At 37.3% G+C, this 14,693-nt stretch overlaps 1 protein-coding gene across 5 annotated transcripts in view; it reads left to right on the plus strand.

The window, feature by feature from the left end:
* Window positions 1-14,693, plus strand: part of IFT88 (intraflagellar transport 88) — a 133,156-nt gene that overhangs the window by 3,489 nt on the left and 114,974 nt on the right. For 2 of the 5 annotated variants that reach the window (XM_043574755.1, XM_043574763.1), the window contains exons 2-3: window positions 2,518-2,613; window positions 6,782-6,844. In XM_043574755.1, coding sequence (XP_043430690.1) covers window positions 2,524-2,613; window positions 6,782-6,844 — 153 coding nt within the window. In that variant the 5' untranslated portion in view covers window positions 2,518-2,523. The remainder of the gene's footprint in view (window positions 1-2,517; window positions 2,614-6,781; window positions 6,845-14,693) is intronic. The other 3 variants (XM_043574782.1, XM_043574790.1, XM_043574773.1) reach the window with 2 other exon arrangements.

Below are 14,693 nucleotides of genomic sequence, written 5' to 3' on the forward strand. Positions count from 1 at the left end.
GGGCTGGAACTCACCGTGACATTGTGACCTGAGCCAAAATCAAGAGTTGGACACTTAACTGACAGCCACCCAGGCACCCCCACATAAAAATAATTTTTAAAAGGTTACAAGTAGCCATATATGTTTGGCCTTATACTGAGCAATAAGATTAAGCTGAAATTTTTGTAGGAATTTACTGGCACACTTAAAATTGTACCAACTTAAAAAAAGCACGTATTTAGTTTTTCTTTTTTGTGTGTGTTTTTTTAATTTAAGAGAGAGAGACAGCATGTGTGCCTGCACGTGGGGGAAAGGGACACAGAGAGAGAGAGAGAGAGAGAGAGAGAGAGAGAGAGAGAATCTTAAGCAGCCTCCATGCTAGCATGGAGCCTGCCAGGGGGCTTGATCCCACGACCCTGGGATCATGAAATCAAGAGTTGGATGCCCAACCGAGCCACCCAAGTGCCCCTAAAAATATGTATTTCAAGGTAAAGTAATTCAATATTACATTTCTTGGGTACCTAGCCTGACCTCTCCCCTAAATTGCCTAAAAGATTACTCAGTTTGAATGATTCTTTGAGAATTCTTCCCAAATTCTCTAGTAATTACTGCATTTACAGTATATGTATACAGTAATTAAATTTCCCGCTTCTATTTTACTTTGACATCTGTTTTATTCTGTCTTGCATTTTTCTCAATATTTTATTATGAACATTTTCAAATGTACAGTAAAGCTTAAAAACTTTTACAGTGAACATCATACCTGCTACATAGATTCTACCATTAACATTTTCATGTACTTGCTTTATCATATATCTTTCATTTATCCATGTTATTTTTATTTATTTATTTCGAGAAAGTGCACACACGTGTGTGCGTGAGCACAGGTGGGGCAGAGGAAGAGGGAGAGAGAATCTTAAGATTCTCTGTTATTTTTATGCATATCAAACTGAATTACAGATACTAAGCTTTCCCTTAAATACTTAGGTATGCATATTATAGTTTGATATTTATTTACAGTTTTTTCTTTCAAGAAAAAACGTATAATGAAAGGAAAAATCATAAGTATGCATTTGTTGACTTTTTACAAGTGTGATTACCAGTCTGACCCAAACTATTGTCAAGATATAGAATATTCATCACCCTAGAAAATTAAAAAAAAAATTTAATGTTTGTTTCTTTTTGGGAGAGAGAGCAAGTGAGAGAGCAAGCCGGGGAAGGGCAGAGAGAGAGACGAGAGAGAGAGAGAGAGAGAGAGAGAGACAGAATGGCTCCAGGCTCTGAGCTGTCAGCACACAGCCAATGTGGGGCTCAAACCCACAAATCATGAGATCATGACCTGAGCCAAAGTCAGACACTTAACTGACTGAGCCACCCCCAGGCGCCCTACCCTAGAAAATTCTATAATCTGCCCTTTTTCATTCAATCTCTAGTCTCCCACGCCTAAACAGCAACCACCTTTCTGATTGTTTTCTACAATAGTTTAGTCTCTTCTAGAATTTTAAATCAACAAAACAATATATAAGGTTCAGTTTTGTGAGGCTTCTTTCACTTAATTGAGATTCTTCCATTTTATGTATGTCATCGGTGCATTTTTTTTTCTGAATAATACTTTGTTGCATAAATATGCTTATCCATTCTGTTGATGGGCATCTGGTCTGTTTCTAGTTTTTGACTATTATGAATAAACCTCCTGTGAACATTCTTATATAAATATATCTGTAGACCCACGTATTCACTTCTCAGGTAAATACTCGGGAGTGGAATTGCTGGTTTGTAAGAAATAGATGTTAATTTTATGAAAGTGCCAGACTTTTTTTCCAAAATTGTACTATATTACCCCCCCAACAACAATGTAGGACCCTGGATTACCCCACATCATTGCCGACCTTTTGCGTTGTTGGGTTTTTAAATTGAGCCGTTCTGGTAAGCGTGTGGTGGCTTCTGCCTTGCTTTGCACTTGACTCTTGCATCCCCTGTTCTGCACTTGATGCTGAGCTCTTTGACACTCAGGGCAACTAACTCGCACCTGTGTCTAGTGCCTTTCAATGCGACAGGTGTGGAATAAATGTAAAATGAGAGCGATGAACGAGTGTTTTGACACGTAGTTTTGAGAATTTTTTTTTTTTGACACACATCACTGAATAAATTTAAGGTGTTCAGTATGATAGTTTTTCTTTTTTTTTTTTTTCAACGTTTATTTATTTTTGGGACAGAGAGAGACAGAGCATGAACGGGGGAGGGGCAGAGAGAGAGGGAGACACAGAATCGGAAACAGGCTCCAGGCTCCCAGCCATCAGCCCAGAGCCCGACGCGGGGCTCGAACTCACGGACCGCGAGATCGTGACCTGGCTGAAGTCGGACGCTTAACCGACTGCGCCACCCAGGCGCCCCGAGAATTTGACGCGAAAAAAAATTAAGTCATAAAAATATGTGGCAATAAACTTGACCAGCAAGGTTGTTAAGTAGTTCTACTTTATTTCAATTAAAGATTATTTTATATACCAAGAACACATTTACACTGCCAATTTTTCATAGGTACAAATGATGCAAAATGTACACCTGGCCCCAGAGACAGATGAAGATGATCTTTATTCTGGTTATAATGACTACAATCCAACCTATGACACTGAGGTAAAAACATAAAAATAAAAATAAATCTAGTTTTTCTGTTGGTCTTTGCTAACCAGCCGGTTCATGAAAACTTTGGATTTGAGGGTTCTGCTTTATTATCTTTAAATTAAGTAAACTGATTAAAAGCCTGGACAAGTGCTACTTCTGAAGTCTGTACTAACTTCCACTAAGAATACTAATTGCAGCAAAAGGGAAAATCATGAGAAAGGTTATAGAAACAAATTAGGGTCGATTATATACTTGTATTTTCCAGCACTAGCTATCTGAATGTGTAAGTAAAAAGACTTAAATCACTTGAGGTACCTAAAATCAGTTGTTTTTTTAATTTCCTAAATTTGAAATGTCATGTAGTGATTTTTTTTCTTTTAATTAAAATATACAAATATTTTATAGAAAACTTAGGAAATAGAATCACAGAAACTATTACCACCCAGAGGTAAGCATTAACTAGCTTATAATGCTTATGTCACCAAACATTTCCCTATGCAAATATATGTGCATCTCTATTTTTGGATAAAATGGTATCCTACTGTGTGTACTGTTTTGTAACCTGCTTTTTGTCTTTTATAAATATTCCTTTATGTCAACAAATCTATATCTACTTAATATGTAGTGGGATAGTAAACTAAAAGATGAAATTGTTAAGACAAATAGTTGAATTAAAAAAAACTTGAATATTTTATTTTTATTTATTTATTTTTTAAGATTTTTCTCTTAAATTTATTTATTTATTTTGAGAGAGAGAGAAAGCGTATGCCGAGGTGGAACAGAGGGAGGGAGAGAAAGAGAATCCCAAGCAGGCTCTGCACTGTGAGTGCAGAGCCCAAAGCAGGGCTCGAATTCACAAACCGTGAGATCATGACCTGAGCTGAAATCAAGAGTTGGCCACTTAACTGACTGAGCCACCCAGGTGCCCCAATACTTGAATATTTTAAATCTGTTTATATCATTGTGAGACTTTGAGTTTCCAAACTGTAAAACAAAACAGAACCTTTTTATAAAGTTACCTTGAATTAGTGTGTGAAAAGAGTGAGGGTGAAAGATACGATTGTTAATTTATTTGCTCGTATATAATAATCAAATATTAGCATTTATTGGACTTTATATGAATTTAGGAAAATCTTATATTCTAGTTTTTTATATAGCTTTTAGTCATTTTTCAATTGTTTTTTCCTCTGGAGAAAAATGGTAGTCTGTGAATGTAAGACCTGGAAAGAAAATAGAAACCATTCACTTACTCTATATGAAATAAAGATCTAGGAGATGTGATCATTTAACAGAAAATTTGAAAACTACAGAGGACTGGGGAAAAATGATGTAAATCCTGTCACTCAAAGATCACCTATATTAAGTATATCTATCACCTGACATTGTGGTGTATTCCCTGTTTTCTAATATACACAAGTGTTTCCCTCCCTGTGTGTACTGTGTATACACACAGTATGATTATATAGACTCCTTTTTAAAAATTTGTATTAAAACATAGATGTTCTCCTAGGTTTGTACAGATTTTGAAAACTACTGAACTCTCCCCCTTTTTCCCAGTTATAAAGGTTATAAGTATATAAAATGTACATGTTCAGTGTTGAAAACTAAATTACCCATAATCCCGTCACTCTGAAATAACTATTGTTAACATTTTGTTGCTTTGTCTTTCTTTTATGCATATATTTACAGTTTTCTTTTAACATGTTTGGAATTGAACTAGGATTTACTTTTCTGTTTGCTTTTTTACATCCAACTACATTACAAGTAATGTCTCATGATACTAAAGATTTAAATACAGTTGACCCTTGAATTGACCCACCTACCTCCCCCCATGTAGTCAAAAATCTACATACAACTTTTAACTCCCCCCAAACTTAGCTGCTAATAGCCCACTGTTAACCGGAAGCCTTACCAATAACAAAGTCAATTAGCACATATTTTGTATGTTATATATGTCATATACTGTATTGTTACAATAATATCCTTTTTCTTAATTTTTTTAGCTTATTTAGACTATATGGTTTGCGAGTTTTTTCAAGTTGTCACAAATCTTCAAAGAATTTCCCAATATATTTATTGGAAAAGAGTCATATATAGGTAGACCAATGGCAGTTCAAACCTGTGTTGTTCAAGGGTTAACTGTATAATTTTAATTGCTACATTTTATTGAGTATGTATAGTTGATTAGAACTAACTTCAGATCATAGGATATTTACTTTCAGTTTTCTGTTGCAAATAACAACTATGCAATGAACAATTTTATACATAAACAATTTTCTCTATTTTTAGCAACATTTCCTTGGCTAAAGTCTCAGAAATAGAATTAATAGATAATGAATATGATCACTTTTAAAGCACCAGAGAAACTTCCTAACTTCTCAGGTCATCACAATGTGGCTTCATTATTTAATTGAAAGTGAATATTCAGGGGCACCTGGGTGGCTCAGTTGGTTGAGCGTCCAACTTCGGCTCAGGTCATGATCTTGTGGTCTGTGAGTTCGAGCCCCGCGTCAGGCTCTGTGCTGACAGCTCAGAGCCTGGAGCCTGCTTCCGATTCTGTGTCTCCCTCTCTCTCTCTCTGCCCCTCCCCCATTCATGCTTGCTCTCTCTCTCTCTCTTTCTCTCTCTGTCAAAAATAAACAAACATTAAAAAAAAAGTGAATATTCAGAATGTCAGACACAAAAATTAATAGTAAGATAAAAATGACATTTGCTTTACGCATGATTTTCTTATATCTTAATTGGACTAATAACAAGCTTAATATATAAATGAATTAATTGAAATAATTGTTCAGATGTTCATAGATTATGGAAATTGCTAGTAAAATCATGAACAAAGAAAAATTACAAAAGTTGTGGTAGTTTGGTATTTGTAGTCAGAGAGTTTGTTGACAATTTTAGTTTGTCAGTTAGAATTCATTGAATTGATTAATCAAATTTTACTAGTTGTATAGGAATATTAGAAGACTTCCTTTTCCTAAAGGATCCACCAGAATCGTATAATTAATGATGCTGAGGGTTACCTTTGGCTTTATACTTCATATGAAAGTTGCCTAGTTTCCATGGCCAACTGAGAATTGTGTACTTATTAAATTTATGTAATTGATGTGGAAGGTTATAAAGATTATTTAAGGTAAAAATTAAAGAAGGTTTAGACATAATAAAATCATGTTTAAAGTGCATCACATTAGCATCTGGTTATATAAACATTTTACTTTAATTGTTTGCAGAGTTTTTAGAAGTTGATCAATAGTGATTGTTTTTTGATTTATTGTATTTTTTTTAATCATCAGCAAGTATATTTTTGTGGGACATAGATTGAAATAAATCAGAGGCAAGTCTGACAATTGCCCATAAGATGTATGGGAAGGCTTACAGCCAGATTTTGTGTTGGTGAAAGAATAGGAGATAAAGGCTGGTTAGAAGGTTGGTAGTTGCTAAGATTGGGTGCTTTTGAGAGAGTCAAAAACGACCTTTGTCCTGGAAACCCAGGAACATTTGTATCTTGCTCTTGACTAATACCTTCCTCACGTTTCCTGATGAAGAATAGAAGTATAGGCCGGAATCAGCAAAGCACAGTGACATTTCATTTCAGCTGAGGCTTTGGTTCCAAATGGCACAGCAGGTTGGACCCCATGGAGCTTTTCCACGGGGAAGCTTTTCTTAGCTCCAGTCTGAATTCCAGACTTCACTCCTCCAGTGAAATGAAATGTCCTGCGGTGTTTTCACCTGGGGCTGGTAGCCGTGGTCCCAGCATATGGAAGGATAGAAGGGAGGGAGAGAGGACAGAGAGGAAGGGAGAGGAAGAGTTGCAGCTCTCAATTCTTACTGTTCCAGCTACTTGGAAGAAAGGAACAGAAGAAAGGCCATATCCTTGTGTACTTGATCTTTTCACCAGGCATAATGATACCACACATTGAAACAGTGGCCAGTAAAATACCCTTAAAGTTGACTGACATTACCAAGTACTCCCCTTCCTAGAAAAGGAAGGAGCCTTATATTTTGGGTAGTGTTATGGGGGAGCTTTGAGGACAGGAGTCCTTGAGCCACTACCTGGATGTCAGCAGGTGGGGTAAATTGAATCATAGAGGATCATGAATAGCAAACAGAAGACATTCAACTTATTATTGTTTTCAATTCTCACTTCACGTTGAATGTTAAATTTGCCTTTTCACTTTAGGAATTAGAGAACGACACAGCTTTTCAGGAAGCCGTGAGAACTAGTCATGGCAGAAGACCTCCAGTAAGTGCACGTTTTTTGTTGTGGTGAAAAATACATGACATAAACTTAGCCATCATAACCATTTTTATTTATTTTATCTTATTTTTCAATTCCGGTTAGTTAACAGTGTTATATTAGTTTCAGACATACAATACAGTGAATCAACAATTCCGTACATCACCTGGTGCTCATCACAGCAAGTGTACTCCTTAATCCCCGTCACCTATTGATCCCGTCCCCTTACCTCCCCTCCCGCCCTCCCCCCTCCCTGGTCACCATCAGTTTGTTCTCTATAGCTAAGAGACTGTTTCTTGAGTTTTCTCTTTTTTTCCCTTTGCTCTTTTATTTCTTCAATTCCACATATGAGTGAAATCCTACAGTATTTGTCTTTCTCTGACTGACTTATTTTGGATGGCATTTTATTCTCTAACTCCATCCACATCTTTGCAAATAGAAAGATTTCATTTCATTCCTTTGCAAATAGAAAGATTTCATTCCAATATTCTATTATATACATATAAATATACATATAGATACACATATGTATGTATACATACACACACACACCCCCCCACGCACTACATCTTTAATCCATTCATCAGTCGATGGATACTTGGGCTGCTTCTGTAATTTGGCTATTGTAAATGATGCTGCTATAAACAAAGGAGTGCGTGTATCCCTTTGAATTAGTGTTTCTGTATCCTTTGGGTAAATACTCAGTAGTGCCATTGCTGGATCATAGAGTGGTTCTATTTTTAACTTTCTGAGGAACCTCCATACTGTTTTCCACAGTGATTGTACCAGTTTGCCTTCCCACCAACAATGCAAGAGAGTTCCTTTTTCTGCACATCTTTGCCCACACCTGTTGTTTCTGGGGTTGGTGATTTGAGCCATTCTGACAGGTGTGAGGTGATAGCTCATTGTAGTTTTGATTTGCATTTCCCTGATGGTAAGTGACGATGAGCATCTTTTCATGTGTCTGTTGGCCATCTGGATGTCTTCTTCGTAAAAATGTCTATTCATATCTTCTGCCTATTTTTTAACTGGATTGTTTGTTGTATGGGTGTTGAGTTTTATAAGTTCTTTACATATTTTGGATACTAATCCTTTATTTGATAAAACATTTGCAAATATTTTCTCCCATTCCATAGGTTGCCTTTAATTTTTTAGGTTGTTTCCTTTACTATGCAGAAGCTTTTTTTTTTTAAATGTTTGTTTATTTATTTTTGAGAGAGAGAGCAGGGGAGAGGCAGAGAGAGAGAGTGTCCCAAGCAGACTCTGGACTGAGAGTGAAGAGCCCGATGTGGGGCTTGAACTCACGAACTGCGAGATCATGCCCTGAGCTGAAGTCAGAGGCTCAACCAGCTGAGCCACAGGCACCCTGCTGAAGCTTTTTATTTTGATGAAGTCCCAACAGTTTATTTTTGCTTTAATTTCTCTTGCCTCAGGAGACCTATCTAGAAAAAAAGTTGTTATGGCTGATGCCAGAGAAAATAACTGCCTATGTTTTCTTCAAGGACTTTTAGGGTTTCAGGTCTCAACATTTAGGTCCTTAATCCATTTTGAGTTTATTTTTGTGTATGGTGAAAGAGGATGTTCCAGTTTCATTCTTCTGCATGTGGCTGTCCAGTTTTCCCAACACCGTTTGTTGAACAGTCTTTTTCCCATTGGCTATTCTTTCCTGCTCTGTTGAAGATGAATTGATCATATAGTTGTGAGCTCGTTTCTGGGTTTTCTATTCTGTTCCACTGATCTATGTGTATATTTTTGTTCCAGTACCGTACTGTTTTGATTACAGCAGCATTATAATATAACTTAATGTCTAGAATTGTGATGCAACCAGCTTTCCTTTTCTTTTTCAGGATTACTTTGACTGTTTGGAGTCTTTGGTACTTGCATACAAATTTTAGGATTGTTTGGTTTAGCTCTATGAAAAATGCTGTTGGTATTTTGATAGGGTTTGCATTAAATGTGTAGATTACTTTGGGTCATATAGACATTTCAACAATATTTATGCTTCCAAGCCATGAGCATGGAATGTCTTTCCATTTCTTTGTGTCGTCTTCAGTTTCTTTCCTCAGTGTTTTATAGTTTTCAGAGTACAGGTCTTTCACCACTTTGGTTAGGTTTATTCCTAGGCATCTTATTATTTTTGGTGTAATTGTAAATGGGATTAGTTCCTTAATTTGTCTTTCTGATGTTTCATTATGGGTAGTTAGAAACAACACATTTTTGTGTGTTGATTTTGTGGCCTGTGACTTTACTGATTTGTTTATCAGTTCTAGCAGTTTTTTTGGTGGTCTTTTGGGTTTTGTACATAGAGTATCATGTCATCTGCAGATAGTAAAAGTTTTACTTCTTTTTTGCTGATTTGGACACCTTTTATTTCTTTCTCTTTTCTGTTTGCTGTGGCTAGGATTTCCAGTACTATGTTAAATAAAAGTGGTGAGAGTGGACATCCCTGTCTTATTCCTACTGTAGAGGAAAAGCTCTCAGTTTTCCCGCATTTAGGATGATGTTAGGCTGTGGGTTTTTCATATGTGGCCTTTGTTACATTGAGGTTTGTTGCCTCTAAACCTACTTTGTTGAGGGCTTTTATCATGAATGGATGTTGTACTCTGTCAAATTCTTTTTCTGCATCTATTGAAATGATCATATGGTTTTTATACTTTCTCTTGTTAATGTGATGTATCATGCTGACTGACTTGCAAATATTGGACCACTCTTGCAACTCGGGAATAAATCCCACTTGATTGTTGTGGATGGTTATTTTAAATGTATTATTGGATTACTTCTTGGCCTTTTGGCTAAGATCAAGTGTAATTTAAATGTATTATTGGATTCAGTTTGCTACTATTTTGTTGAGTACTTTTGCATTTATGTTCATCAGAGATATTGGCCCGTAGTTCTCTCTTTTAGTGTTGCCTTTATCTGCTTTTAGAATCAGGATAATGCTGACCTCATAGAATGAATTGGGAAGTTTATCCTTCTGGTTCTATTTTTTGGAATAGTTTGTGTTTTAAATATATGGTAGATTTTGTGTGTGAAGCCACTTAGTCCTGGAGTTCTGTTTGTTGGGAGTTTTTTCTTGGCTGGTTATTGGTCTATTCAAATTTTCTATTTCTGACTGTTTTCAGTTTTGGTAACCTACATGTTCCTAGGAATTTCTTTTAGATTGTCCAATTTATTGACATATATCTTTTCGTAATATTCCCTTATAATTGTATTTCTGTGGTATTGGTTGTTATTTCTCCTCTCTCATTTGTGACTTTATTGATTTGAGTCCTTTCTCTTTTTTTCTTTATAAGCCTGCTATGGTTTCATTGATCTGATCTATTGTTTTTTTAGTTTCTGTATCATTTAGTTCCATTCTAATCTTTATTATTCCTTCCTTCTGCTGGTTTATTCTTTATTGTACTTTTCCTAGCTCCTTTAGGTGTAAGGTTAGGTTGTTTATTTGAGATTTCTTGCTTCTGCTTTTGAGAAAGAAAGTTCTCTTTGAAAAGAACTGCTTTTGCTACACCCCAAAGGTTTTGGACCCTTGTGTTTTCATTTCATTTGTTTCCACGTACTTTTTTATTTCTTCTTTTATGGCCTGGTTGACCCATTCATTGTTTATATAACCTCCATGTATTTATGGTCTTTCCAGATTTTTTCTTGTGGTTGACTTCGAGTTTTGTAGCATTGTGGTCAGAGAAGGTGCATGGAAGACTTCACTCTTCTTGAATTGGTTGAGACCTATTTTGTAGCCTAATACATGATCTGTTTTGGAGAATGTTCTGTGTATACTTGAAAAGAATGTGTACTCTGCTGTTTAGGATGGAATGTTCTGAATATATCTGTTAAATCCATCTGTTCTAGTCAGTCATTCAAAGCCATTGTTTTCTTGTTGATTTTCTGTTTATATAACCTACCCATTTATGTGAAGTCCCTTAATATTATTGTATTATTATTGATGAGTTCCTTTATGTTTGTTATTATTTTATGTATTTGGGTGCCTCCATTTGGGTGCATAAATATTTACAATTGTTGTATCTTCTTTTAGATTGTCCCCTTTATTATTAGATAGCGTCCTTCTTTGTCTCTTGTTATAGTCTTTGTTTTAAAGTCTAGTTTATCTGATATAAGCATTGCTACTCTGGCTTTCTTTTGACATCCATTTGCATGATAGATGTTTCTTCATCACCTCACTTTCAATCTGCAGGTGGCTTTAGCTCTAAAATGAGTCTCTTGTAGGCACCATGTAGATGGGTCTTGTTTTTTTTTAATCCATTCTGACACTCTGTGTCTTTTGATTGGAGTGTTTAGTCCATTTACATGCAAAGTAATTCTTGATAGATATGTATGTACTGCCATTTTATTACTTGTTTTGTGATTATTTCTGAAGATTTTCTCTGATCATTTATCTTCCTCTCTTTCATGGCTTACTGGTTTTCTTTAGTGATATATTGGGATTTCTTTCTCATTTCTTTTCATTAGGTTTGTATATAACCTTTTCTGCATATAGCAGTCTATATTAAGTTGTTGATCATTTGGGTTTGAATCCATTCTTTACTTCTGCCCTTTACACGTTTTAAGTATGTGGTTCATATTTTACATCCTTTTATTTTGTGAGTTCTTTGACTGATTTTTTATAGAAATACTCATTTTTACTGCTTTTGTGTTTTCTAATTTCTTTCTGTTGCCTTTTGTTTTTCTTTTCCACTCAAAGAGGTCCCGTTAGTGTTTCTTGCAGGGTTGGTTTAGTGGTCATCAGCTCGTTTAGTTTTGTTTGGGAAACTCTTTATCTCTTCTCCTATTCTGAATGATAGCCTTGCTGGATAGAGTATTCTTGGCTGCAGATTTTTCCCGTCCAGCATTTTGACTATATCATGCCACTCCCTTCTGGCTTGGAAAGTGTCTTCTGAAAAATCTCTAGCTAGCCTAATTGGTTTTCCCTTGTAAGTTATTGTCTTCTTTGTTTGTGGCCTTTAATATCTTTTCTTTATTGCTATATTTGCCATCTTGATTACAATATGTTTTGGTGTGGGTCTGCTTTTGTCAGTTTTGATGGGGGTTTTCTGTGCCTCTTGGATCTGGATATCTGGTTCCTTCCCCAAATTAGGGAAACTTTCTGCTTTATTTCTTCAGATAAATTTTCTGCCCCCTTTTTACTTTCTTCTTCCTATGGGACTCCTTTAATACAAATGTTATGTTTAGTGGAGTCACTGAGCTCCTTAAGTCTATTATTGTTTTGCATCATTCTTTTTTCTCTCTTTTGTTTGGCTTGATTACTTTCTACTACTTTGTCTTCTAGGTCATTAATTTATTTTCTGTGCTTCTTCCAGTCTGCTGTTCCTTCTATCAAACGTGTTTCTCACTTCATTTATTGTACCTAAAAAAAATTTTTTTTTAATGTTTATTTTAGAGAGAGAGACAGAGTGCGAGTGGGGAGAGGGGGCCGGTGTCGGGGGGGGGTAGGGACAGAGAGAGAGGGACACACAGAATCCGAAGCAGGCTCCAGGCTCTAAACTGTCAGCTCAGAGCCTGATCCGGGGCTCAAACCTGTGAACTGCGAGATCATGACTTGAGCCAAAGTCAGATAGATGCGTAACCGACTGAGCCACCCAGATGCCCCTCATTTATTGTACCTTTTATCTCTGGTGTGTAATTTTTTATCTCATGTTAAGGGTCTCATTCATTTCTTATACCCTTTTCTGAAGCCCAGTTGAGTATCTTTATGATCATTGCTTTAAATTCTCTGTCAAGCATATGACTTCTATCTGTTTTGCTTAGATCTCTGGCCATGGCCTTGTTCTGTTCTTTTATTCGAGATGAATTCCTCTGTGTTTTCATTTTGTCTAAGTCTCTGTGCCTGTTTCTGTGTGTTAGGAACGTCAGCTATGTCTCCTATTCTTTTTTTTTTTTTTTTAATTTTTTTTTTCAACGTTTATTTATTTTGGGGACAGAGAGAGACAAAGCATGAACGGGGGAGGGGCAGAGAGAGAGGGAGACACAGAATCGGAAACAAGCTCCAGGCTCTGAGCCATCAGCCCAGAGCCCGACGCGGGGCTCGAACTCACGGACCCCGAGATCGTGACCTGGCTGAAGTCGGACGCTTAACCGACTGTGCCACCCAGGCGCCCCTATGTCTCCTATTCTTGAGGGTAATGACCTTACAGAGAAGAGGTCCTGTAATGCCTTGCTGTGTAGCTTCCCTTGTTCCCCAGACCCGGACACTTCTGGAAGTGTTTCCAGTGTGTGATGTGTGCACTTCCTGTTGTGTCCTGGCTGCTTTATCCTTCACACCAGTCATTTACAGAGGCTCTCTTTGCCTGTTGAGGTCAGTTTTTGTCCCTGGCCTGAATGTTGCGAGTTTTAACAAGGTGTGCTCTGCTCTGTTTCTAAAATGAGACCTGACACTACCACGGCTGGAATCGAGATTCTGCAAAACTCCCTGGTTGGTTCTAGCCTCCCTTGAAGCTAACTAAGGGCATGTCATTAAATTCTGGCCAATGGAATTTAGCAAATGTGTCCTGTATGATTTCTAGGAAATGTCCTTAAAGGGGAAAAATGTGTTCTGTCCCTCATCTTCCTTATTGTTGGCTGGAACATGACTGGAACCTGAGCAGTCATCTTGAAAAGCCAGGTATTGAGGATAGCGAAGAAATTATCCAATTCTGTCTTGTTTAAACCACTACTTTTTTGGTCTTCCTATCACTTGCAACCAAACTTAATCTTCAGAATTAATATTGTTCTAGATCTTAAACATTTTCATCCCAAGAAAAAAAATGTTTTGTAACTATGTTGGGTGAGGAATGCTAACCAGACTGATGGTAGTTATCAGTATATACAAATATATATTGTCATGTTGTACTCTTGAAACATATATGATGTTATATGTCAATTATACCTCAATTAAAAAGAAAGAATAGAACTAATAAGGATAAGGGCTGGCATAATGGAAAGAATGCTGGGGTGGGGGTCGGGAGAACAGGGACTTATCCAATTTACCGACTGTTTAAGTTTGGCCAAATTTCTTAACTTTTTGGTGTCACTCATACCCTTATAAAATGGCACTATTGGTCTTTGTCCCTGCTTTAAATTTGAGTGTAAACTAAGGATTAAATGGAATTATAGCTATTAAAAAAAACAAAAAGACAAAAACAAACTCCCTGGTTGGGAGACCAGGGACATCAGGGAGTGTTGACGGGTTTGGGCCAGTCTTCTGGGGGGAGGGGTCTGTGGTGATGCATCTTACACAGCCTGACTACGAAATGCAGTTTTACAGGAGTGTGGGGGGCAAGGCTTAGTGTAGGAACGTTAAGTAGCAAATGTCTGTGCTGTGCTGGTTCCTACAGGTGGCCCTATGTTTATGCCAACGGGCTAGGGAAGGAAATGGCAACAGCCGGTTTATTTGTTCCCAGAAGGGTCTCTCTGTGAGCACTGTCTCTCTGGAGTACACTCTGAGATGACCGAATAACCTCCCCACTGTGTGCCCCAGGCACTCTTCAGATCACTCTTTCCATGCCTTGTGTCCACAGGTTGTTTACCCACCTTCTCTCCAAGAACAGCGCAGTGTCCTCCCGGCTCTGTCCTAGCCAAGCCTGCTAACTTTTAAGACTGCAGGCTTTAAGCCCTGCTGCTGCCAGAAGCCATGAAATTTGGCCCTTCTTGCTTTCCAAGCCAATTTCTATGGGAATTCGTTTTCCCCAAGCACTCCCCTCTGTGTTAGTCTGTCTCTTACCCTTCTTTGCCCCCACAGCTCCTTCCCCACAGCAGTGACCACTGTCCCTCCATCCCTCCATCCTCCCTTTCTCTCCCAAACTGCATCTCCACACTTCTGCCCTCTTTGATGTGGCCTCTTCCCTACCTTTAGTTGTGGAGCTTG

This window comes from Prionailurus bengalensis, chromosome A1, assembly GCF_016509475.1.
Source record: "Prionailurus bengalensis isolate Pbe53 chromosome A1, Fcat_Pben_1.1_paternal_pri, whole genome shotgun sequence".
NCBI lineage: Eukaryota > Metazoa > Chordata > Mammalia > Carnivora > Felidae > Prionailurus > Prionailurus bengalensis.